This window comes from Haliotis rubra, unplaced genomic scaffold (genome assembly GCF_003918875.1).
Source record: "Haliotis rubra isolate DU_JTF1 unplaced genomic scaffold, ASM391887v1 Scf131, whole genome shotgun sequence".
NCBI classification, from domain to species: domain Eukaryota; kingdom Metazoa; phylum Mollusca; class Gastropoda; order Lepetellida; family Haliotidae; genus Haliotis; species Haliotis rubra.
This window is the reverse complement of record NW_025765237.1, coordinates 316,450-341,238: the sequence shown is the minus strand read 5'-3', so window position 1 is coordinate 341,238 and position 24,789 is coordinate 316,450. Positions and strand designations below refer to the sequence as shown.

General features: G+C 43.4%; 1 protein-coding gene across 1 annotated transcript; it reads right to left on the bottom strand.

Annotated features, from left to right (window-relative positions):
* Window positions 1–2,973: 2,973 nt before the first annotated feature.
* LOC124267395 (beta-hexosaminidase subunit beta-like) lies at window positions 2,974–24,058 on the bottom strand. Its single transcript, XM_046702304.1, has 13 exons — window positions 23,513–24,058; window positions 19,534–19,804; window positions 18,177–18,239; window positions 18,004–18,047; window positions 17,127–17,237; window positions 16,441–16,542; window positions 15,504–15,642; window positions 14,906–15,098; window positions 13,849–14,011; window positions 11,870–12,068; window positions 11,338–11,428; window positions 3,766–3,870; window positions 2,974–3,330 (listed from the first exon to the last, which is right to left on the bottom strand). Exons 1-13 carry the CDS (start codon window positions 23,687–23,689, stop codon window positions 3,120–3,122), a joined length of 1,869 nt encoding a protein of 622 aa, XP_046558260.1. The 5' UTR covers window positions 23,690–24,058; the 3' UTR covers window positions 2,974–3,119.
* Between the last annotated feature and the right edge of the window lie 731 nt (window positions 24,059–24,789).

Here is a 24,789-nt window from a genome sequence, read left to right as displayed (position 1 = left end):
AATATCTCAGTGTCAGCGACAGAGCAGAAGTCTCCAAAACACTGGATCTGTCGGAGACACAAGTGAAGACCTGGTACCAGAACAGAAGGTAAGAGTCAGCTACAGATCACTGGATCTATCATAGACACAGAGCGGAGAACAGACGGTAAGAGTCAGTTACAGATCACTGGATGTATCAAAGACACAGGGGAAGAACAGAAGGTAAGAGTCAGTTACAGATCACTGGATCTATCAAAGACACAGGGGAAGAACAGAAGGTAAGAGTCAGCTACAGATCACTGGATCTATCAGAGACACAGGGGGAAGAACAGAAGGTAAGAGTCAGCTACAGATCACTGGATCTATCAGAGACACAGGGGGAAGAACAGAAGGTAAGAGTCAGCTACAGATCACTGGATCTATCAGAGAAGAACAGAAGGTAAGAGTCAGAGATCACTGGGAAGGGGAAGAACAGAAGGTAAGAGTCAGCTACAGATCACTGGATCTATCAGAGACACAGCTACAGACTGGAAGAACAGAAGGTAAGAGTCAGCTACAGATCACTGGATCTATCAGAGACACAGGGGGAAGAACAGAAGGTAAGAGTCAGCTACAGATCACTGGATCTATCAGAGAGACACTGGGGAAGAACAGAACAGAAGGTAAGAATCAGCTACAGATCACTGGATCTATCAAAGAGACACAGGGTGAAGACAATGGAAAGCTAGCGACAGTACAATGGATGAGCCCGGGGCCCGTTTCACAAAGCGATCTTAGCGCTTACGAGATCCTAACTCCCATCCTTTCACAGAGGCTTACGATTACCTTAGCGCTACGATAGCTTTGTGAAACGGGACCCAGATTCGTGGAGCACGGACAGGTCACTGCGAGGAGTAGAACACAGGCATTGTCAGAGACTCTTAGTGTCGACTCTGTACTGTAACAGTGTTAGTGTCAGGTGGTAGTTACCGTTATAACCAAGTCCTAACAAAATTCCTGTGTGATTCAGTCACGTCATATGTCAGGAAGTAACTGCAGAAATATGTCTCTCTTACAGAACTAAATGGAAACGGCAGACGACACCCGAGGCACGAGCGCAGGAATTACGTCATCACATGTGTGACGCAATAGACTGTCCAGGCTCTAGTCACGTGACGGGGGGTGGTCCCGTGTCTCCCCTCCAGCTGCGTTTGGCCATGGCGATCGCCGTCAACACTGACCCCGTCCTGGCGCAGTACTGTCTGAGGGCAGCAGGCGTCATCTAAGTGTGACTGTGAGTGGAATCTGACGTCATCTAAGTGTGACAGTGAGAGAGAGCAATCTGGCGTCATCTAAAGTGTGACTGTGAGAGCTATCTGGCGTCATCTAATTGTGACTGTCAGAGCAATCTGGCCTCATCTAAGTGTGACTGTGAGAGTAATCTGGCCTCATCTAAGTGTGACTGTGAGAGCAATCTGGCCTCATCTAAGTGTGACTGTGAGAGTAATCTGGCCTCATCTAAGTGTGACTGTGAGAGTAATCTGGCCTCATCTAAGTGTGACTGTGAGAGCAATCTGGCCTCATCTAAGTGTGACTGTGAGAGCAATCTGGCCTCATCTAAGTGAGAGTGAGCTATCGTCATCTAGGTGTGACTGTGACAGCAATCTGGCGTCATCAGGTATGACTGTAGTGAGCAATCTGGCCTCATCTGATGGTGACTGTGAGAGCTGCGTCACCAGGCTGTGTGAGTGTCAATCTAGCGTCATCAGTCTGTGTGAGAGAATCACTCATCTAAGTTTTCAACAACTGTGTGTTAGTCAAATGGTGTCCGTTCGCTCTCTCTGTGTGTGTGTGTGTGTGTGTGTGTGTGTGTGTGTGTGTGTGTGTGTGTGTGTGTGTGTGTGTGTGTGTGTGTGTGTGTGTGTGTGAGAGAGAGAATCATCTTGTGAATGGGTTAGATCTAGTGTTTCAATCGACAATACTGCGGCATTTTTGTTTAGAGACTCGTGTTGCCACTCCTTGTGTGTTGTTGAATAACTACAGCAGCAGACATCAGGACCCTGACAGGAGACGCGGGTGTTTTCTGTATCACCTGTCGATGATGTACGTGTCGACGAAAGTCTCATGTTCACACGTGACGATGTTCACACCGTGACAAAACTCACTGACTCTAATTACACCACCATGTATATAACAATCGGCGTGTACCCTATTGCCCTGTGTATCCCGGCGCTCGTGTTACATAATGCAGTGTTGTTGTGTGACAGACAATGCATGATATTCATGATGGCAGACCATATACCCGGAAGTGGACACGAGATTGATCCAGTGTTTGGTGCATCAACACCCAATAACGGAATAGCCACCGCTACATTTGTGAATACATTATTATTAGTATTAGCTAGGATGAAGATGATTCTGTAAGCCTTGACCCCAATGTCAATGTGTTTGACCAGTGACAGGGTGGATGATGCTCTGTGCAGGAGGCACATGGGATATAACGAATGTATCTAGATGAAATATAACGGATGTACCTTAGAATCACAGGTGTTTCTTGTCTATAGACATGTTATTAAGTAATTCACACAAGCGGGAGTCTCTGGGTGAGGTGGAGAGGAGGGCGTGCGCAATGGTCTCAGGCATCTGTGGAAACGTATGTCTCTCAAATGACCGTTGCAGCATCCGCAGGTGACTGGAGGGTCACTGGAGACGTTTCTCCCACATGGAGTTGACGCGTGTTGCGACCAGAACTGGGATAACTACCATAGAGAATTATACGTGTTCTTTTCAACTATGTATTGAAACGACGCGCTGCAATATACAAACCGTCACACTTTCCAAAGCGGCGTTCAACCCTAATCCTTCCTTCGCATGTAGATGGGGTTAGTTTACTGTAAGTGGATAACACTAACTATATAACATTACATGATAGTTTAGTAAACACGTTAACCAAATCACCAACTAAACCCCCTCAAATACCCAAAAGTGGTACCACTTGAAAAAAATACAAATGAGTTGAAGTTCACATTAATTTATGAAAATATAAATATGGTTGGTCGGGGACGTCCACAGCGTTCATCACAACACATGGGATGCCAACAGAGTGCATTATGGGTACACTGTGCCTTCTAATGCTATATTTATAATTAAAAAGAAAAAGATTATCGTTGATAAAATATACAGTTGCTGGCAGCAAAATGTGCTGATATGAGAACTGACGCGAGGAATAAATATATATTCAAGATGGCGACCGCAGAACTTCCGGTGCAGGCTGTATTATGGGTCTGTTGCGCTGGTTCCAGTTCCGGCTGAAATCCGATGTCGTAGTCTCCGCAGTAACCGGGGAGAATGGGCTGTGCAGGAATACCACGTCTGTAGACAACAGTGAGGAGAGACAGAATGAATACACAGTTGGTCTACCGTTTTTTAGCATACAGTTATACGGTTAACATAATATAATTTCGTTAAAGTATTACAGTGAAAGTCCGTTGATCCTGACACCGCATAATCCGGACACCCTTCTTTCCGAACGTTCCTTTGAAAGTTCGGGTTAGAGTTTGTTTGTTTTTCTTTCCCAATAGGCGACAGATGAAGTAGGGTGGTCAGGTAAACTGACATACAGGCCATGCTGTCCCAGTGGTTTACAAAACAAACTCTGAAACAATCCTGTCTCGAACTCGGCACAGATTCCATACTAATAATTCCTCAATCCGGATTTGTTTAGATCTGTATTAACCAAATTTCACTGTACCTCAAAAATGGAACATTTACATTTACTGTTGCCAGTACATGCCTCTGCTCTCTTACCTGACCATGCGACACCTCTGCTGGTCAATCCTGAACCTGGCGGTGTTGACGTCCGTCACGGACTCCGGACTCCACAGACGCTCCGCCACAGCTGACGCACGTGGCCTGGAAACACAAGCTGGCACTAAGTATGACGGACATACTACATTTTCAGTGGTTTAAATCCGTGACATGAACCGATCGGCTGGTCCAGTCGTACCTGACCAGCACTGCCCAAAGTAGCCACTTCTCTCCCGAGTATGGGGAAGCGCCTATAACGCACAATAATTGAGTTGTCGTTCTTTGATTCCGACAATAAACCCCGTAGCATCTTCGCCGCCATACAGCTGGAGTGCGTCGTAAAACTAAACTCACTCACTCCCAAGCTTCCTGACTACCAAGGTCTTTGAGACGCCGTTAATTGAACTATTTTTCCCTTTTTAATACATCCGTTAATCAATTTATTGAGTTCAAAATCTCGATCTTGAGACATCATTAAAGGTCACATGCAACGTAAAACACAACTTTGCAGATTCTGATACCTCTCGGTATGGACATACCGCAACAAATCGTCAAAATGCAAATTCAACTTATAAAGTTGAAAAATAACGCGATGAAAAACGGAGTTCAAACGTTTCACTAATTTTCCCCAGACTTTTCTGGGAAAACGGAGTTTCAACAGTTGGGTTTCAACAGCTGCGCAAGTAAATAGGTTCGCGCAGCTTGGAAGCGGGTTGTCAGGTGAATACTCGGTGAAGGCTTTGGTGTGAGCTATTTTTCTAATGTTTTGTTGATATCTCACAGGCGCGAGCTTTTTATATGTTATGACAGTAAATTAACTGTTTATATAATTTCATTTGTCTATTTCACCACACGTTCTTCTTACCGAGACACTTTCTCAGTTCGATACTTAAAAGCAATGTCATTATTTAGCGTTGACAGAATTTCTAACTGTGATATAGATATGTCGTTGTCACAGACAAAACTCAATGTCTTGTTTTTGACAATATTCAATACACAGCTGCTATCACTGACCACATGCAATTTGAACTTAACACCAATCAGGCTATACACCATAAACAAAATGCATTGATTTATGGCCCGAGTTCGGTCTCTGTCACATTATGTAATTACACAGACAGGCAGGTGTGATACTTGAACACATGACATGTTATGATGTCTGTTGATTGCAAAATGTTATACACAAAAAATGAGCATGTATTTACAAAACCCAACATCTCTCTATATATATACACACAATTAGCCGTGAAGGCATCTGCAAATGAACCAGCCGTTACACTTGAGTGCACACCCACCCGCTCTGACTGGGTTCGGTATCCCGACTGCTTCGTTTCTTGGGGGTTCACACCCATAACCCTACATGCCACTACCCCTACACTCCAGTACCCCTACAGCTAGTTAAAACAACACCTAGCATTTACCTGTCTGATATAATAGACTAATCCTAAAGAGGGATTAGTGCATGGAGCATAGATGAGATCAAGGGATGCATAAATGTGATTAGTCTTTTGTGGCAAGGAAATTAGTGGTCTCATGATGAAAACAAACCTCAACCCTGAGTAGAAGAAACATACAATTGGAAAAGTGTTGTGATTGCTAAATGTTGTTAAGAAAAGTTGTTATAGTGCACTTTAATGTTACATATATTACAATGTTGAGAAGTTGAGAGAAATAAAACGTGGAGATGATACAGGAAATTGAGATTGTTCCATACAGTATATAAGTGCTGACATGAAACAAACATGGCATCAACATGGCTGGTCTTCGCAATGTTGAGTTTGTTATGTCACGGAGAGGTAGCCGTCAAGTTCTGTTGGATGGATATCTTCACACTAAGAATGTTGAGCGACAGACCTGTGTACACTGGAAGTGTGTGCAGTCAACATGCAAAGGAAGAGTCACAACTAGCGACTTCAACGACTACATCGTGACAACATGGGTCGACGACACTGCCAGATTTTTTCTTCACCTGTGGAACCACAACTTGACAGCTGGGCCGAGGACAAACAACAACCTGGAAGGATTCCACAACCGTCTGAATCGAGAAATTCCACACAGGCACCCGAACATCTACAGATTTGTAGAAGTCATCAGGAGAGTCGAACACGCCGAGAGGTGAGGATTGCTCAGATTGACTTTGGTGTTGCGCCAACAAACAGAAAACGAGTGTACAGAGATCGACAACCGTCTGTGCAGACTCGAGGAACAGCTTCAGCGTGGACAGAAATCCCTCTTCAGTTTCTTGACGCCGTCGGCTACCTGCTCAAGCTTGGATAGACTGTAACACTGACACTTGAACACTTGTGATAATGTAATAATGTGGTCTTTCTCTCATCCTGATATGTTGATATGAAACACTTGTGATAATGTGATCTTTTGTTCATCCTTATATGATGATATGAAAACACACTGAATGTAAATAGACTGAAAAACTTGACAATTATTGATCTCAATGTGTGATGTATTAAGGTCACACTTTTGATTAAAGAACCACTAAACTTTGTTTTGTTACTCTTTTAACCATTACATATGAAGATTTGTGGTTAGTCTTATGCGGAACACCAAATTTATTCTTTAAAACTTGTGGTTAATTAATACCGAGCGATTAAAAGTGGCCAAAAGTCGCCTGCTTCCCTCTCGCCCGCCAACAGAAACCACAGACAGGTTACGTAACTCTGTCGCCAGAGCACTGCAGTGACGTCATATGAGGAACGATTTTCAGTTAGTTGTATAGAAAATGTGTAGCACGCTCATCATTTTGATGATTTCTCGACATCAACGACGACATGCCGAATCGTTGCTTTGTCGTCAATTGCTCCTAGGGGTCGGGCGATGGTGTCCCCATGCACAGATTTCCACAGGACCCGCAGTTCGTGCTAAATGGGTTATGTTTGTGAGTGCGAAGCGAGCGTTGTGGAAGCCTGAAACGATATCTTACTTGTGTTCAGATCGCTTCACGGAAGTTAAAGAATCAAAACTACTTACTAGTTGTAGTAAAATATGCATATGATTGATGACCATAAAGATTTTCTATGACACAACTTGTAACATAACGATTTCTTCCTCGGAAGTGAGGTTGTGGTCGAAGTAACAATAATATTGTAAGTAGTATTATATTGACACCCACCTCGCTGCCACGAGAGAAATTGTTATGTTATACGCTATGTCATGCAAAATCCTATTGGCCATCAATAAAATACATATTTTACTACCAGTAGAAAGTAGTTTTGATTTTATAACTCAGTGAAAACAAACCTAAATACCATTTATCCTCAGACTGGCGGATGTTCCCGACAGAGTCGCCGCCATTTTAAAAATAAAAAAATCTGTTAGAATTAATGAGATTATAGTTTGTTTTCATCAAGTTAGAAAATCAAGACTACTTTCTACTCGTAGTTAAATATGTATTGGAATCATAACCAAACGGATTTTGCATGACACAACTTATAACATAACGATTTCTTCCACGGAAGCGAGGTGGGGGTCGAAGTCACAATACTGCGCGATAAATTTCTTGCTACATTCCATGGTTAATGTCCACTCACCAGTATGTAGATACTAGTCAATGTGCGTCTTTATATTTGGTCTTATAATCCTAATTAGTTTATTATCATACTTGTATGCATTTTGAAACTAAATAAAAAGCAGACGATCTGCTGATACTTATAGTGAATTTATAACAGAACTGTAATATCTAGACATTTTATAGTTTGCCAATGTGAATCATAATTCCGCACACACCCTAGTGCATGTTGTCTGTCTCATTACACTTCACGGCGAAAACAATGATTCTGTTGAATGCTACGACAAATGAATAAAAACAAAATGCAAATATTAAAATTAAAACAGATTAAAGTTATAGGAACAATATCAGGCCATTACCTTGTTCGAGGAATGTATCCATCAATATCCACAAAACTGTTCCAAATGATGTGTCTTTTAACAGTTTAATATACGAAAAGTGATAAATCTTTTCAGGTATTGGTGTATAGTCTCATTGGTCACCCAAGATAGCACACCTGGCAACTAATTGCATAATGTCCGCCTTTCTTTAAAAACAGTAATTTAGTTAGCCAATAATGGGCAATCAATCAATGTATTGCCGGTTAATCCTTTGAAAGAAGGACGTTTTTACGCAGACACCGACACGACAGAGTGTATTCAGTATAGATTAGTAAATCTACATACATAAACACTACCTTTTGACAATTCCGCTGTGTAAGATAAAAGTAATTAATCAATCAGCGTGTTATCGGTTAATCCTTTGATCGATGTTTATAATGTTGAATATTTACTCCAGACACAAGAAATGCCAAATGGGAACCTTTGTCGGGTAATCTAAGTGTGTTACCACTAATTATACCTGTTATAAATTCATTAACTGACCATCAAGTGAATGATGACAAATAACATGTGTAGGTTTATACCACCTAACACGGGTTACAACGAGGGAGTATTAATTGCTGTATTGCATGTGAAAACTTATGGGCCGACACTGTTTTGAGAATACAAACAGATTTTTACATGACATGATTAAATATCGAGGTAAAAAAACACAGAAATGGGATCGATTTGGATCAGTCATTATACAAATAGGGCCTAACGACACCAATCGATTTTGACAGAATCGTCTATGAAAACAAGTTGTAACTCGGAAACTAGGCAAAGCAGGAGACAAAATTAAATGACAGTAGATTGTGAGAACATATAGCTTTCATTTTCCACAACAATTGTCACGATTTCAGGTTTATACAAGCCTGTAAACAAGATAATTTAACCCCTAAAATGTAGATGAATTCTGCATCGGCCCTCAAAGCTATTCCTCATATGACGTCACAGAGGCGCGCCGCTCTGATTGGTTGAAATTTCGTTCGCGGGTGAGAATTGTGCACTGTTGTCAAAAAGGTCGATTTAAGTCAATTAAAGGTCGAAATGAGTAGTTTTAATGACGGGGTTTCATTTATAACGATGCCAGTTAGTGATTTATGTATTTGTACCCCTAGGGTTTATGTGACCTTTAAATTGATACTGACATATGAACAAAAACTAAGTAGATATGACTCAATTGGATTATTGATTTAGAATATTATAGAGAATCTCACCCGAGAATCATCTGGTACTGAATACATACACGCGTAGAAAAATGTTAAAGGTCACATAAACCCTAGGGGTAAAATACATAAATCACTATCTCGCATCGTTATAAATGAAACCCCGTCATTAAAACTACTCATTTCGACCTTTAATTGACTTAAATCGACCTTTTTGACAACAGTGCACAATTCTCACCCGCGAACGAAATTTCAACCAATCAGAGCGGCGCGACTCTGTGACGTCATATATATACTGTCATTTAATTTTGTCTCCTGCTTTGCCTGGTTTCCGAGTTACAACTTGTTTTCATAGACGATTCTGTCAAAATCGATTGGTGTCGTTAGGCCCTATTTGTATAATGACTGATCCAAATTGATCCCATTTCTGTGCTTTTTTACCTCGATATTTAATCATGTCATGTAAAAATCTGTTTGTATTCTCAAAACAGTGTCGGCCCATAAGTTTTCACATGCAATACAGCAATTAATACTCCCTTGTTGTAACCCGTGTTAGGTGGTATAAACCTACACATGTTATTTGTCATCATTCACTTGATGGTCAGTTAATGAATTTATAACAGGTATAATTAGTGGTAACACACTTAAATTACCCGACAAAGGTTCCCATTTGGCATTTCTTGTGTCTGGAGTAAATATTCAACATTATAAACATCGATCAAAGATTAACCGATAACACGCTGATTGATTAATTACTTTTATCTGACACAGCGGAATTGTCAAAAGCAGTAGTGTTTATGTATGTAGATTTACTAATCTATACTGAATACACTCTGTCGTGTCGGTGTCTGCGTAAAACAACGTCCTTCTTTCAAAGGATTAACCGGCAATACATTGATTGATTGCCCATTATTGGCTAACTAAATTACTGTTTTAAAGAAAGGCGGACATTATGTAAATTAGTTGCCAGGTGTGCTATCTTGGGTGACCAATGAGATTATACACCAATACCTGAAAAGATTTATCACTTTTTCGTATATTAAACTGTTAAAAGACACATCATTTGGAACAGTTTTGTGGATATTGATGGATACATTCTTCGAACAAGGTAATGGCCTGATATTGTTCCTATAACTTTAATCTGTTTTAATTTTAATATTTGCATTTTGTTTTATTCATTTGTCGTAGCATTCAACAGAATCATTGTTTTCACCGTGAAGTGTAATGAGACAGACAACATGCACTAATTGTGTGTGCGAATTATGATTCACATTGGCAAACTATAAAATGTCTAGATATTACAGTTCTGTTATAAATTCACTATAAGTATCAGCAGATCGTCTGCACTTTTATTTAGTTTCAAAATGCATACAAGTATGATAATAAACTAATTAGGATTATAAGACCAAATATAAAGACGCACATTGACTAGTATCTACATACTGGTGAGTGGACATTAACCATGAATGTAGCAAGAAATTTATCGCGCAGTATTGTGACTTCGACCCCCACCTCGCTTCCGTGGAAGAAATCGTTATGTTATAAGTTGTGTCATGCAAAATCCGTTTGGTTATGATTTCAATACATATTTAACTACGAGTAGAAGTAGTCTTGATTTTCTAACTTGATGAAAACAAACTATAATCTCCTTAATTCTAACAGATTTTTATTTTTAAAATGGCGGCGCTCTGTCGGGAACATCCGCCAGTCTGAGGATAAATGGTATTTAGGTTTGTTTCCACCGAGTTAAAATCAAAACTACTTTCTACTGGTAGTAAATATGTATTTTATTGATGGCCAATAGATTTTGCATGACAAAGCGTATAACATAACAATTTCTCTCGTGGCAGCGAGGTGGGTGTCAATATATACTACTTACAATATTATTGTTACTTCGACCACAACCTCACTTCCGAGGAAGAAATCGTTATGTTACAAGTTGTGTCATAGAAAATCTTTATGGTCATCAATCATATGCATATTTTACAACAACTAGTAAGTAGTTTTGATTCTTTAACTTCCGTGAAGCGATCTGAACACAAGTAAGATATCGTTTCAGGCTTCCACAACGCTCGCTTCGCACTCACAAACATAACCCATTGCTGAACTGCGGGGTCCTGTGGAAATCTGTGCATGGGGACACCATCGCCCGACCCTAGGAGCAATTGACGACAAAGCAACGATTCGGCATGTCGTCGTTGATGTCGAAATCATCAAAATGATGAGCGTGCTACATTTTCTATACAACTAACTGAAAATCGTTCCTCATATGACGTCACTGCAGTGCTCTGGCGACAGAGTTACGTAACCTGTCTGTGGTTTTCGTTGGCGGGCGAGGGGAAGCAGGCGGACTTTTGGCCACTTTTAATCGCTCGGTATTAATTAACCACAAGTTTTTAAAGAATAAATTTGGTGTTCCGCATAAGACTAACCACAAATCTTTCATATGTAATGGTTAAAAGAGTGACAAAAACAAAGTTTAGTGGTTCTTTAAAACACCGAGGACTTGCCAAGGTCTCACCAGTATCTGGAGAGGAAGTTGGTGCCGTCCACATACTCCGCCCACAGACACGCCTCTCCCCCAACCACGTGACGCCGCTGTGTGTCGGTGCCTGGAGGGATGGAGTGTCACCTTTAGTTTTACTTTCACATAAGTTGGAAACTCCAGATTTCATACACACACACAGTGCACCAAAGGAGGTGCTACGCTCACAATTTGATGTCGATTGTATGTTTTACGGCATTATCTCACTATAGTCGGTTTTCATTTAGTGGGAAATTCATCGCGGCGGTTCTGTTATGGTGTTAAATGGGGAATATTTGAGGGAAATTTGAGGAACCATGCAGAGCTCTGCTGTGGTTCCCAGACTGAGTTTGGTTTTACGCCGGTACAATATTTAGACTCGACATGTGGGGATTTATATTTCAGAGCAAGATGCCTGTCTTGGGTTGCTGTGGTTGGAGCATTCTCGCATCAGTTAACAATGAACAGATGAGGATATACTGACTCCACGCAATCCAAGACAGGGTTTTGGTAATCACACTAGTGTTACCGTTGAAGTCCAGCGGGTCGCACTTGTAGTAGTCTACCCAGTCCTCGCCGTAACTGATGACGTTGAGATACCAGCACGAGGAGAAGATGACGTCATAACCTTGTTCTGTCACATGTCTCATGTACTTCCGCCAGTCCTCGAATTTAGCAGGCCACTGTTTTGTGTCTTTCCAGACCTGCACCAGAGCGTTCAGGGCCACCTGCAATGTAGCATTCGTAACTACTCGCCTCTTTCCGTGACCTACAAGAAGACTCGTACCCCTATCGTACGCCATTATTGCCAAGAATCGTGGCAAACCAATCAAATCGCGCGTAGTAAAACGCATTTCGAAGCATGAAAATGGCGGCGCCGTTGAAGTTTGAAACTTCGCTAAACTATGCAAAGCACAAGTTAAACATAAACTTTGCGCTAAAGGATCAGAAACTTTAAACACTGAAACATATTTACAAAGGGAATGACTGTATTGCTGTTTTGCCCACGGGATATAGGATATTCTAGGAGCCATGTTTGGAAATTCAGAGTTATCTTTCCTTGGCAATAGTACTAGACTATTTTCATCTCCATGCCCGTTTGCGCTTAGACAGGGCCCAGTCGTAAACATGGCCACGAGAGGGGTACGAGACGCCATCCCGGCTTGCCGGAATGACACGAGTAGTTACGAATGGCAATGTAGCAGATACAGTGAGCTTGTGTGTGAGTGAGTGGTTGAGTTGTAGGGTGGATGGGTGACTGAAAATGAGGATACTTCAATGACGTAATGGGCATTGTCACACCCTCACCAGGAAAACTCTTACTGCTGTATCATCATCATTGTCGAGTTGGCAGTGTACAAAATACCCCGAATATCGTTCTTACTGTTTTTATAATAATGTAATAGTTATATGACACTATTTGAGTTACATGAAAACGTGCCAGTTTAGACAGAAGCTGAAGGGTGTATGGGTCAGCTGTTTTACAGGGGAGTGGAACATATGATCTAAGGGACGCAGTCTGTACACCGTCCTAGACTACTATCCCACGGCACCAGCCTCTCACACAACATGAGCTACAGTAAATGAAGAAAGGTGAGGTGAGGTGAAATTTGGGTTTAATTCGCTCATATGACGACGTGCATGCGTGTGTATGTGTATGTGCGGCTGCTTGTACTAGACCAGACTGAAGCTGGTTTTATAGTGCTAGCCCACTGAGATACAATGCCGCACTGAAGCATGAATACCCCACTCAGACACATTATACTGACTCCGAGCCGACAGTCCTTGTTGTACCCATTAATGCCGAGCGCCAGGCAGGGATCAACAAGTACCATATTTTAACGTCTCTTGGTATGACGCGGTTGGGGAAATGAAGAAAGACTCGGATTCTTTTGGCTGACTGACTGACTGAGTTGGGTTTCACGACGTTTTTAGCAATAATCCAGCAATATCAAGGCGGGGGACACCAGAAATGGGCTTCACAAGTTGTACCCATGTGTGGAATCGAACCCGGGCCTTCGGCGTGACGAGCGAACGCTTTAACCACTAGGCTACCCCACCGCCCCCGGATTCTTTTGGTCCAACTAGAATACTGGCATTTAGATTGCGGAAACATGTAATCCATTATTCTGAAGATCACAGGCCGTGCCCGTTTGACAACAAACATTCTATCTTTCTGTGCCTTGTGAGTTATTACCTATGCCATGATTACATAAAGTGACTGACTTTAACTATGCTATGTAATCTGTGGACCAGTTCTACGATATTATTTATAACAATTTTCCTATCTCTCTTGAGAAATTCAGTTGGGACAAAACTATTGTCATGTTCATGTTCATGTATTACGCTGATGAAAACGTACATACAGTTATTAGCAAAGTTTAACCACATCTCCAGCTAGAGTAATCATCAGAATTAATGTCCCTCGCAATTATCGGCATTTTACATGCATACACTGCTGTGTTGGTCTTATGTCTGCTGAAGGCTGCTTTCAGTGCTATGTCCTACCTTCCCGCCATTGTCTATTGGGTCCTGCCACACCAGATACCGTTTGCGCATTCCGGAAATGATGTCAAGAAGCCTGACATTGAAGTACTGCTCCAGTCTGTAGAACTCCCCTGGCTTATAACCCATCTGAGACATGAAGTCAGAGATATTCGGGCTGGACATCCTGTAACATGATATAGTGAGTGAGTAAGTTGGGTTTTACTCCGCCTTTAGCAATATTCCAGCCATATCATGGCGGTGGACACCGGAAATGGGCTCACACGTTGTACCGGGGTCTGTGCCTGCTTTAAAATGCCTGCTTTTAAGGCAGATGAACGACTACTATTCAGCTAAGCTGATCATTTTTGAAAGGTTGATAATGGCGACGAAAAGCCATTCTAATTATCTGACAATTTCTAATTAGCTTCACATTGCATAGTGTCAGCATTCGTGGAGTACGCAGATCACGATAGGTCATTCACTTGTAACTGACCTTTCATTGTAATTATCTAGTCCTCTTTAACAAGCTTCATACTTTGTGGTGACATGTGAACAACGCTGCAGGAACTCCGCCAAATAATTCCTCGGATATGAAATGATCTTCTCCAGGACTTATTAGTGGCCTCAATGATGTCGAAAGTGCCAGGCCTGCATCAATGCACAAGGTGGACACTCACGCCACTGACCATGTGAACTTGCTTTTGAACCCCCACTTGTTTTATGGCACCTTTGCATAAGAAAGGTTCGCTGTTCGTGTGGATTGTTGATTGTTGCCATACCTTGAAACATTGTCTTTCTATGTAATAAGGGGGCGGTGGGGTAGCCTAGTGGTTAAAGTGTTTGCTCGTCACGCCGAAGACCCGGGTTCGATTCCCCACATGGGTACAATGTGTGAAGCCCATTTCTGGTGTCCCCCGCCGTGATATTGCTTGAATATTGCTAAAAGCGGCGTAAAACCATACTCACTCACTCACTCTATGTAATAACATTTCATTCACGGCAGTAAAAGTTTAACACTGATTCTGTGTGTTGTTTGTGTGTAACTAACTTTGCCTGTGAGTACATACGAGTGGTTTACCAGCACATATAATGAGCCTCGTCCATCCCCATGTGGAGGAACTCGTCCTTGAAAACGTCCTTCACCTCTGAGAAGAATTCCGACAGGAAGTCGTAGGTTGCATTCTGGGTAGGGTCTAGGTTCTCATATTCGGCGTGATCGGAATAATTGGCTCTCGCTGGTTCTCCGTCCGCCCAGCAAGTGGTCAGCAGATCTGAAGAGTGAGTGAGTGAGTGAGTGAGTGAGTGGAGAGACAGCTACAGACTCCCATTTGGTAATCCGGTAATGACACACGGACATAGGATAATACAAACAAGGTACGAACTTATTATGACGGACACCGTCGGATGACTACCAATCATCGATTGAACACATAATCATGGTGCGACGAAGAACCACCTTGTGTAACGACACAATCTCACGTAGAGATGACGAATGATATTTGTGTGACAACACCCAATCTAGTGTTGGATCCCAAAAGTTTGTGTCTAAATTTTCCGTTTATGTTTCTAACTCCGTGGTGTAAGTAACTAAACCTGCACACTCAAACATCTCAAATCTTGTCCGACCTTATTTTACATAAATGCGACCAATGTGTTAATGTAAAGTCTCTACTCACACTTCAGAGCTCTGCCCCAACCCTGCGCATGCCCAGGTGTGTCAAATTCCGGAATCACACGTATACCACGCATGCGCGCATATTCGATTATGGCTGTAATGTTGTCTTGGGTGTAAAGATGTTTACTGGAATAAGCCCCCTGAAATAGAGTGCAACAGGCATAGTGACAATGTAGACATTCACCTCCCCTATCTCGCTCGCACGCACGCATGCACGCACGCACGCACGCACGCACACACACACACACACACACACACACACACACACACACACGCACACAGAGATCCACGCACTCACCAAGGCCCATCACATTAAACAAGCAGTAGTACACACGCACACAGAGATACTCACAGGCTCTGTATGGAACCAACTACATAGTCATTCACTCAGATAAACACTCACTCACGCACAGAATTCGACAAGCGAGAGAATCACATAACCATACGCACACATTACATGGATTATTATACGCACAGCGTATACACAGACACGCACAGACACTCACAGACACGCACAGACATACCATTGTACTCAGTTATGGCAATAGCACTGATACTTCAAACATGGTCATTGAATCTGACCTTGTTTCATCTATTAAAGTGACTAAGTCCATTTTCCATTATTGAGAACAAAAATATTCAAATGTATTTTAGGATTCCTCAATTACTTAATTTATGATTACATGTTTTGTAAGTTGTACCTTGTCATCAAGAACGCCACACAGTTTGAAATCAGGATCTGGTGTCCATAGTGTGTGACCTTATGCCCTCTCTCTCTCTCTCTCTCTCTCTCTCTCTCTCTCTCACACACACACACACACACACACACACACACACACACACACACACACACATCATTAAGACACACGGTCCCACCGAGTCGTGACATCTATGAACTGCTACACACTTATCGTTCAGTTCAAAGCGGCGTTACTGACCTTCTGGGACAGTTCCGGGAACCTGGTGCTGACGTAGGGGAAGCTCTGGTCGTCCACGATGTGCCAGTGGAACACGTTCAGCTTGTTGTAGGCCATGGCGTCCTAGTCCGCAAACAACAAAATCAGATCACCTGTTAGTTGTGCAGCGTGTTTCTGTCTGGCGTAGCAGGACAGTGCTTGTGTGTGTAATTTAGTTTCAAAAATAACGACAGGCAATAGCGTGCTAGGGGCAGCGGGGTAGCCTAGTGGTTAATGCGTTCACTCGTCACGCCGAAGACCCGGGATCGATTACCCACATGGGTACGATGTGTGAAGAGTTTTGGTGTCCCCCGCCGTGATATTGCTGGAATAATGCTTATAGCGGCGTAAAACCATACTCACTCACTCACCCAAAAGAGTGCTGGAGCATATTTCAGCCTTGGTGGTCACGGGGACAGGTTCCGTGGAAGCACTATTAAAAGTTACAATACTGACACACACACGCATCACCCCAACACACAACCCCTCACACTCTACACACTTAAACACAACCCTCACCATGCCCACCCAGCTTCCCCTGACATTCCCACAACAAAAAGGGAGAGGTTGGGACAAGATCGTTTCAACTGTATTTGGTTTCTTTTCACTGTTGTTGTTGTTGTTGTTGTTGTTGTTGTTTACTGGGTACTATGACTACGCCCCCATACCAGGTGCTTCAGCAGGAGGGGCACGGGGATGTAGTGACGGGCAGTGTCAACCATGCTGCCTCGGTGCTGGAACCTGGGCCTGTCCTCGATGTAGGTCTCGCGGATCTTGTGCTGCAACAACAGAATTATAAACACGTCAAACTGTGAACTTTTAACTTTGTGAGACTGTGTGGAAGTGTTCTTAATGTTGTTGACAGCGTGACACTGTTGTAACCATTGTTGAGTGAGTGTAGGTGCTGTTGATTTTGTTGACTGTGTGGTTGTGTTGTTGAAGGTATTGACTGTGTGGAGCTGCTGTCAGCGTTGTTGATAAGTTTGCTGTGTGATACTGTTGTTGAGGTTGTTGACTGTGTGGAGCTGCTGTCAGCGTTGTTGATAAGTTTGTTGTGTGATACTGTTGTTGAGGTTGTTGACTGTGTGGAGCTGCTGTCAGCGTTGTTGACCTGTTTGCTGTGTGATACTGTTGTTGAGGTTGTTGACTGTGTGGAGCTGCTGTCAGCGTAGTTGACCTGTTTGGTGTGTGATACTGTTGTTGAGGTTGTTGACTGTGTGGAGCTGCTGTCAGCGTTGTTGATAAGTTTGCTGTGTGATACTGTTGTTGAGGTTGTTGACAGTGGAGCTGCTGTCGGCGCTGTTGATAAGTTTGCTGTGTGATACTGTTGTTGAGGTTGTTGGTTGTTGTCAGCGTTGTTGACCTGTTTGCTGTGTGTGTTGTTGAGCTGCTGTCGGCGCTGTTGATAAGTTTGTTGTGTGATACTGTTGTTGAGGTTGTTGACAGTGTGGAGCTGCTGTCAGCGTAGTTGACCTGTTTGCTGTGTGATACTGTTGTTGAGGTTGCTGACTGCGAAAGTGTTGTTACTGTTGTTGATTGGTTTACCTGGTCTGCATCCAGGAAGATGAGCTGACTGAATGTCTCCAGACCTGTAACAGACGTAACAGCGTGTAACACACTCTCCGTGTGGTAAACAAACGTTCAAGTCATCCTGCAGGATACAGTTAGTTGCAACATTGAAGGAAACCAGTTTCTGACAATGGAACCAAGATTCCTACCTCTCAGAGCTCCCCAAACGGACTGTGTTTCCATGACAGCCGAAGACGTCACGTTGAGGGTATCTAGGTAATAAACATACTGCGTTAGTGACAAGTATATTCTGTTTGCAGTGAAAACGTACCGATGAATTTCGCTTTAAACGAAAAGTAAATCTAATAAAGTGAAATTAAGATTGCGAATCCTCTTAATTTTACCTTGCCAATTGAACATTTAAATCTCAGAATTTTATTCATCTTAGGATAAAAGTTGTTTAACAAACGATCATAGATTCAAATCGCTATTATTGGTTTGCATTACAAGGGGGTAAGCGTAGTAGTTGAAACAGTGAAACAACTGCACGTGCGGTACTGATGAGCGTTAACTTACACCAACCATACTTGTTCTAGGTGTTTCATCTAATGTGCATACCCCCTTGTAATACAAACCAATAATAGCGGTTTTAAACCATGATCGTTTGTTAAACAACTTTTATCCTAAGTTGAATAAAATTCTGAGATTTAAATGTTCAATTGGCAAGGTAAAATTATGAGGATTCGCAATCTTATTTTCACTTTATTCGTTTTTGTTTAAGGTGAAATTCATCGGTACGTTTTCACTGCAAACAGACTATAGTAACAAGTAGAAACAATTTGTCCACAACCTCATTCTGTCATGCGGGGGAAAATCTGAAGTCTGAAACGTTCACTGATTTTACAGAATCCACAAGAACCAGTATGGTGAATGATAAAGTAAGGATAATTGGATGATGAGATTCGAACCTCTGTAAGCAGATTCTGGTACGACGAAGGGCCGTAACTCTGTTCTGTAAGTAAATCTGGCGATGCCTTCGACGACTGTGCCAGTCATTCAGAGTGAGTTAAGAAACATAATATATGTGCTGTTCACAGATTAGCTCAGAGGAATGTGAGAGGTAGGTTCGAATCTCATAATTGTGCGGATGATGTACCCGATATAGCCGGGTCAGAGTCTTAACATGTGAGTGCTAGAATCCACTGACAACATTGTACATTGCACCTCAGGCTATGAACAATGAGTGCCACATCGATTCACAGAGACAATTGTAATCCTGATGTCGAAACACCTTAAGTGGTGCTGGTCATTAACGAATAACGCTCTGGGGAGACACACCAACCAACACTTATTGTCAGGGTGAATTTTGAACTTTATAATACAAAATGGATCAATAAAAATATTGTAAGATTATTTTCTCCTACTTCTTTGAGCACAATACCAAACTGTGATAAATCTTTGCCACTGACGTGTTACCCTATTTTATGATTTACGACATTCATTACATGCTCGGTTATCTACGACGGTATACTCGACAAGAGTAAACACTGTCCTTGTTCCACTTACAAGACTCATCCATCTCGAAACTGGGGTATCCGTCACAGGCCGCGTCCTTGACATTCACCGTCAGACCCTCAAGGACATTTGTTGTAGGCTTACTTGATTTCCGGTCAAAGAAACTTAACTTCCGGTATCGCTGAAACGCCTGTCCCAAAATGTCGCAGCTCTTAATGTTGGTGGAAAATGAAAACGAGGCTGGATCCAATGCCCATATATGACCAGTTTGAGTACTGTGCGCAGGTTCCGGCCATGGACTACCAGGCCTTGCCCGTTGACCCTTGTAATGGAGAAAAGTAACTTATTTGAAATAATAAAAGAGACCCTTTCATACGGGGCGATAGGTTTCACAATATGGAATCCCTTCCTAAGGGACCATTCATAATTTCACCCCCTCTAGCCATAAATTATGAACGGTCCCTAAAATTTTCTTGTCAAAACCTGTCTCTACACGTAACACTGCTAACGCCAGCGCCAGCGATGAGACCTGGGTGTTCGACTGGCGGGTTGAGGCCACATGTCAGTGCCCCTTTAATAACCAGGGCCCCGTTTCACAAAGCTCTCGTAAGCCTAAGATCTCGTAACTTTTCTCGTCACATTCGCACTTCCTATACTGTAACATTGACTTACGAAAGTCGTAGCGCTACGAGAGCTTTGTGAAACGGGGCCCAGGCAATAACCAGTCTGTGGACGGGGCAACCAAAACAACCCCGTTCACATATGTGAGAGTAAGGAATATATCTGCGCATCATCTGTTGTTTTTATAAATAAATATACTATTAAAGAAGAGTACGTAGAAAGGTACATTTGATCCTCGACATAAACATGGAGCTTTTACAGGATACAGGTGTGGCCAGCTGTATGTAACGCTCTGTCACCTGGGGGTCACACACGGTACACACCCGCCCATCAACCCCGGAGACATCCACCAACAGCCAGGCGTGTCTCAACAAACACTGCAGATAGCAAGGCTCATTTGTTAATCTAGATAATGGCTTCATGCATAATGTCACACAATGGTAGGACAGTGTTGGCTCTCACAACCAAAACTGTTAAGTGAAAGGGGGCGGTGGGGTAGCCTAATGGTTAAAGCGTTGGCTTGTCACGCCGAAGACCAGGGTTCGAATCCCCACATGGGTACAATGTGTGAAGCCCATTTCTGGTGTCCCCCGCCGTGATGTTGCTGGAATATTGCTAAAAGCGGCGTAAAAACCAAACTCAATCAGTTAAGTGAAAGATAGAGAAGAATTTGTTTTTCATCACTGAACCAGTTTCACCATTTATTGTTATACTCACTCCACATGACTGACACAACATTCTGCCTAGAATTTCCTTTCCGTAACATTTCCGGGCAATCCTATAAAAACTGCGTTTGAGCAGTACATCTGCTTTCGAACGTGTGGCGAGCAATTTAATATAACATATCACATTTGAATTGAATGTTTCATGAAAATCAACAATATCATTATCTCCTGTGCGTTTTCTGTTTTGTTAGCATGAACCCACATTGCTGCACTGGTTTCCCGATTATATCTTTGAGGGGCGGTGGGGTAGCCTAGTGGTTAAGGCGTTCGCTCGTCACGCCGAAGACCCGGTTCCCATATGGGCACAATATGGGGAATCGTGTTTCTGGTTTTCCCCGCTAAAAGCGGCGTAAAACTTAACTCACTCACTCATTTCTTAGACATGTTAAGTTGGGGAAATATCTGGGCTCAATGCTGCCCATGACATTCTATGGATGCTGTGCTGCTGGAGGTGAGCTTTGACGAACGTTGTCGTTCTAAAAGACGTGATTAGTTACACGTACTTTGACACGCATAGGCGGATCCAGAGTGGATCGTGGGGTTGGGGTGCGCAGAGGTGCACATATAGTCTGCGATTACATATAACTTTGATAGAAACAAATAATTCCATTTAAATGCAACAGGAGCCTCAGTGAGATGGGAGATTCAGAACCTGAGGAAATCTAGACTTGCTTCATTCTCGACTTTAGCATTGCAGGGAGGGATGGTAGGGAATGGGGGGGGGGGCACAGCACGCGGGATGGAGCATGGAGATGAGCTGCAAGTCTTCGACATCTCAACGTTCGCCTCACCCTAGTTCGTTCTAGCTTGAAGTCGGCAGCAATTGGATTCGCCATTTGAACACTATTTCAAAGAGAATGGTTTGGATCTATTGATCTTGCTCCTGAACAGGTTCGATGGCCAATATCGTCAGTCAACTGTTCCAACTAGCCTGTACTATCGTCTGCTGGCCACAGACTGTGAAATATTTAACGTATTGACCACTGCAGGCTGACGTCTGCTAGTTTGATTGAAGGCAAGTTTGATTGAAGGCCCGAACGTGCAAAGCGTTTTATTTAAATAGTATTGGCTTGCCCAACCTACCTACAGCATGGGTTTTATTAAGAACTACTACCTACAGACGATAGAACTACTTACAGACGTAACGTGACGCCCCTGGCAAGGTTGTGAAAGCAGAATAGGTGACAGGTCGTTTTCACTTAACTTTGTTAAATCTACTCGGCACAAAAAGAAACCATGCACATAAAAACATCTGAATTTATATTTGAACTACATGTGTACAAGTGCACCTCTTTGTGCAAGTGCAACATTCGAGCACATAAATGTCAGAAACTGATGTCAATTTGGCGTTGGAGCTTTCAACTGAACCGCACATCTTGCAACGAGGCCAGGAACTAGTGGGATGGTGGCCCATGAGGACAGATGAATACGGCTGACAAATGTCCGGCACAGAATCCAGATTGCAGTGACCACTGCTCAGACCATTCCAGGGCCTACATTTTCGAAGCTCTCTTAGCGCTAAGATAGTCGTAAGTTAATGTTAATGTATGGCACTTACGACTATCTTAGCGCTAAGAGAGCTTCGAAAATCTAGGCCCAGGACTTCAGCGTATCCACCCCAACACAGTCAGGAACGGCTTACGTCATTACGGGACACGACCACGTCCGCCTCGACGTACGACCTATCCTGACGTAACGTCACCCAGATAATCCTCAAAGGTGGTGCAGACATCACGTCCATCAACCTCGGTTTTCTTGGAGGTCTGTTGCTGGAGCAGACGGGGCCGGATTTACCTTTTCCCGTGATGACGGAGGTCGACATGTCCACAGACGTCATGGGTAGGGTTATACTCATGCCTGTGTCATGGAGAGGAATCGCTTTGGGGGTGGTTCCGTGATGATTTGGGGTTGGATCAGTGCACGTCAGAGGAGCCGTTTTGTTGTCGCCCATAGCCATTTGTCAGGTGTGGGTTACGGAGATCAGATTATTGGACCAGTGGCAATTATGGTTCTTCAACGTCATGTCCCAGGATTGACGTTCAGACGGAATAATGCCCGTCCTCACACGGCTAGTGTTGCTGTGACATTTCCCCAACAGGACGATGTTCGAGTACGGCCTTGCTCTGCAAATTCCCCGGATCTCTCCATCATAAATCACGTGTGGGGTGAAACATAGCGTCGTCTACACCGTGTACCAATTCCGAGAGATAATGTTCGTGACAGGAGATTTGTAGATGGCGTAATATAAGCCTTTCACGACTATTTCATAGACCCTATGGGTCGGCTTGTATTAACATATGTAGTTCACGATCTCTTATTTTTTCTATGAAGATATTATCTTCGTGACCTTACCTGAACTAATTGGCAATTTGAGGTCATCTTGACATAAGGTTTGAGTTTTCCACATGTCCTTGAAACTATCCCCGCGAGATAAAGTTGTGATGATTCATTAAAGGTCACTTTTTGTATACAAAGTGGGCCGGTGTTCGGCAAACGCCATCAAAGGATTTTGTCTGCTCAGTAGGAAAACAGTTCCAGCGTATGTTAAAACACAGGCAAAACTATACATCAGGCTTATAAAAAAAAATAGACAAAGAAACAAACAAAACAAAATCTCGACACAGAAATAATCCATATTGTCCTCTGGTAAAAAAGTTGTTACACTTAAAGAAAATGTCACTCACCTGCAGAGGAAGTCTTGCCGCAATGTATGTCACGTGACCCTGTCCATGCCACACCTGGCAGAACAGAAAGAACATCACAAGTAGACACCGACCAGACACAGGTAGACACCACCCAGACACAGGTAGACACCGACCAGACACAGGTAGACTCCCCCTGTACACACACGGCAACGCCATACTCCTGCCTGATGGGGGGCCTCGGGTATGTGAAGTGAGATGGTGTATCGGGACTATATATGCCTGTACATATTACCTACGTCAGATCCCCTACCTTATCAGAGAGAACTGGGGTGGTGAAGACGGGGTATTGGGTATGGTGGGACTGAACTCAAAGGTGAAGGCGGTAGAAGTGGGCGTGGCGGGACGGAACTTGGGTGGGGATACGGTAGATGTAGGCGTGGCAGAACGGCACTGAGGTGGTGAAGGCGGTAAATGGGGGCGTGGCGGGACCGAATTGGGGTGGTGAAGACGATAGATGGGATATGGCGGGATTAAACACGATTGGTGAAAGCGGTAGATGTAGGCGTGGCGGGACTGAACTGAGATTGTGAAGGCCCTAGATGTAGGCGTGGCGGGACGGAACTGGGGTGGTGAAGGCGGTAGATGTAGGCATGGCGGGAATGAAGTCGGATGTGAAGGCGGTAGATGTGGGCGTGGCGGGACGGAACACGATTGGTGAAGGCGGTAGATGTAGGCGTGGCGGGACTGAACTGAGATTGTGAAGGCCCTAGATGTAGGCGTGGCGGGACCGAATTGGGGTGGTGAAGGCGATAGATGGGATATGGCGGGATTGAACACGATTGGTGAAAGCGGTAGATGTAGGCGTGGCGGGACTGAACTGAGATTGTGAAGGCCCTAGATGTAGGCATGGTGGGACTGAACTGAGATTGTGAAGGCCCTAGATGTAGGCGTGGCGGGACCGAACTGGGGTGGTGAAGGCGATAGATGGGATATGGCGGGATTGAACACGATTGGTGAAAGCGGTAATGTAGGCGTGGCGGGACTGAACTGAGATTGTGAAGGCCCTAGATGTAGGCGTGGCGGGACCGAACTGAGATTGTGAAGGCCCTAGATGTAGGCGTGGCGGGACTGAACTGAGATTGTGAAGGCCCTAGATGTAGGCGTGGCGGGACTGAACTGAGATTGTGAAGGCCCTAGATGTAGGCGTGGCGGGATCGAATTGGGGTGGTGAAGACGTTAGATGGGATATGGCGGGATTGAACACGATTGGTGAAGGCCCTAGATGTAGGCGTGGCGGGACTGAACTGAGATTGTGA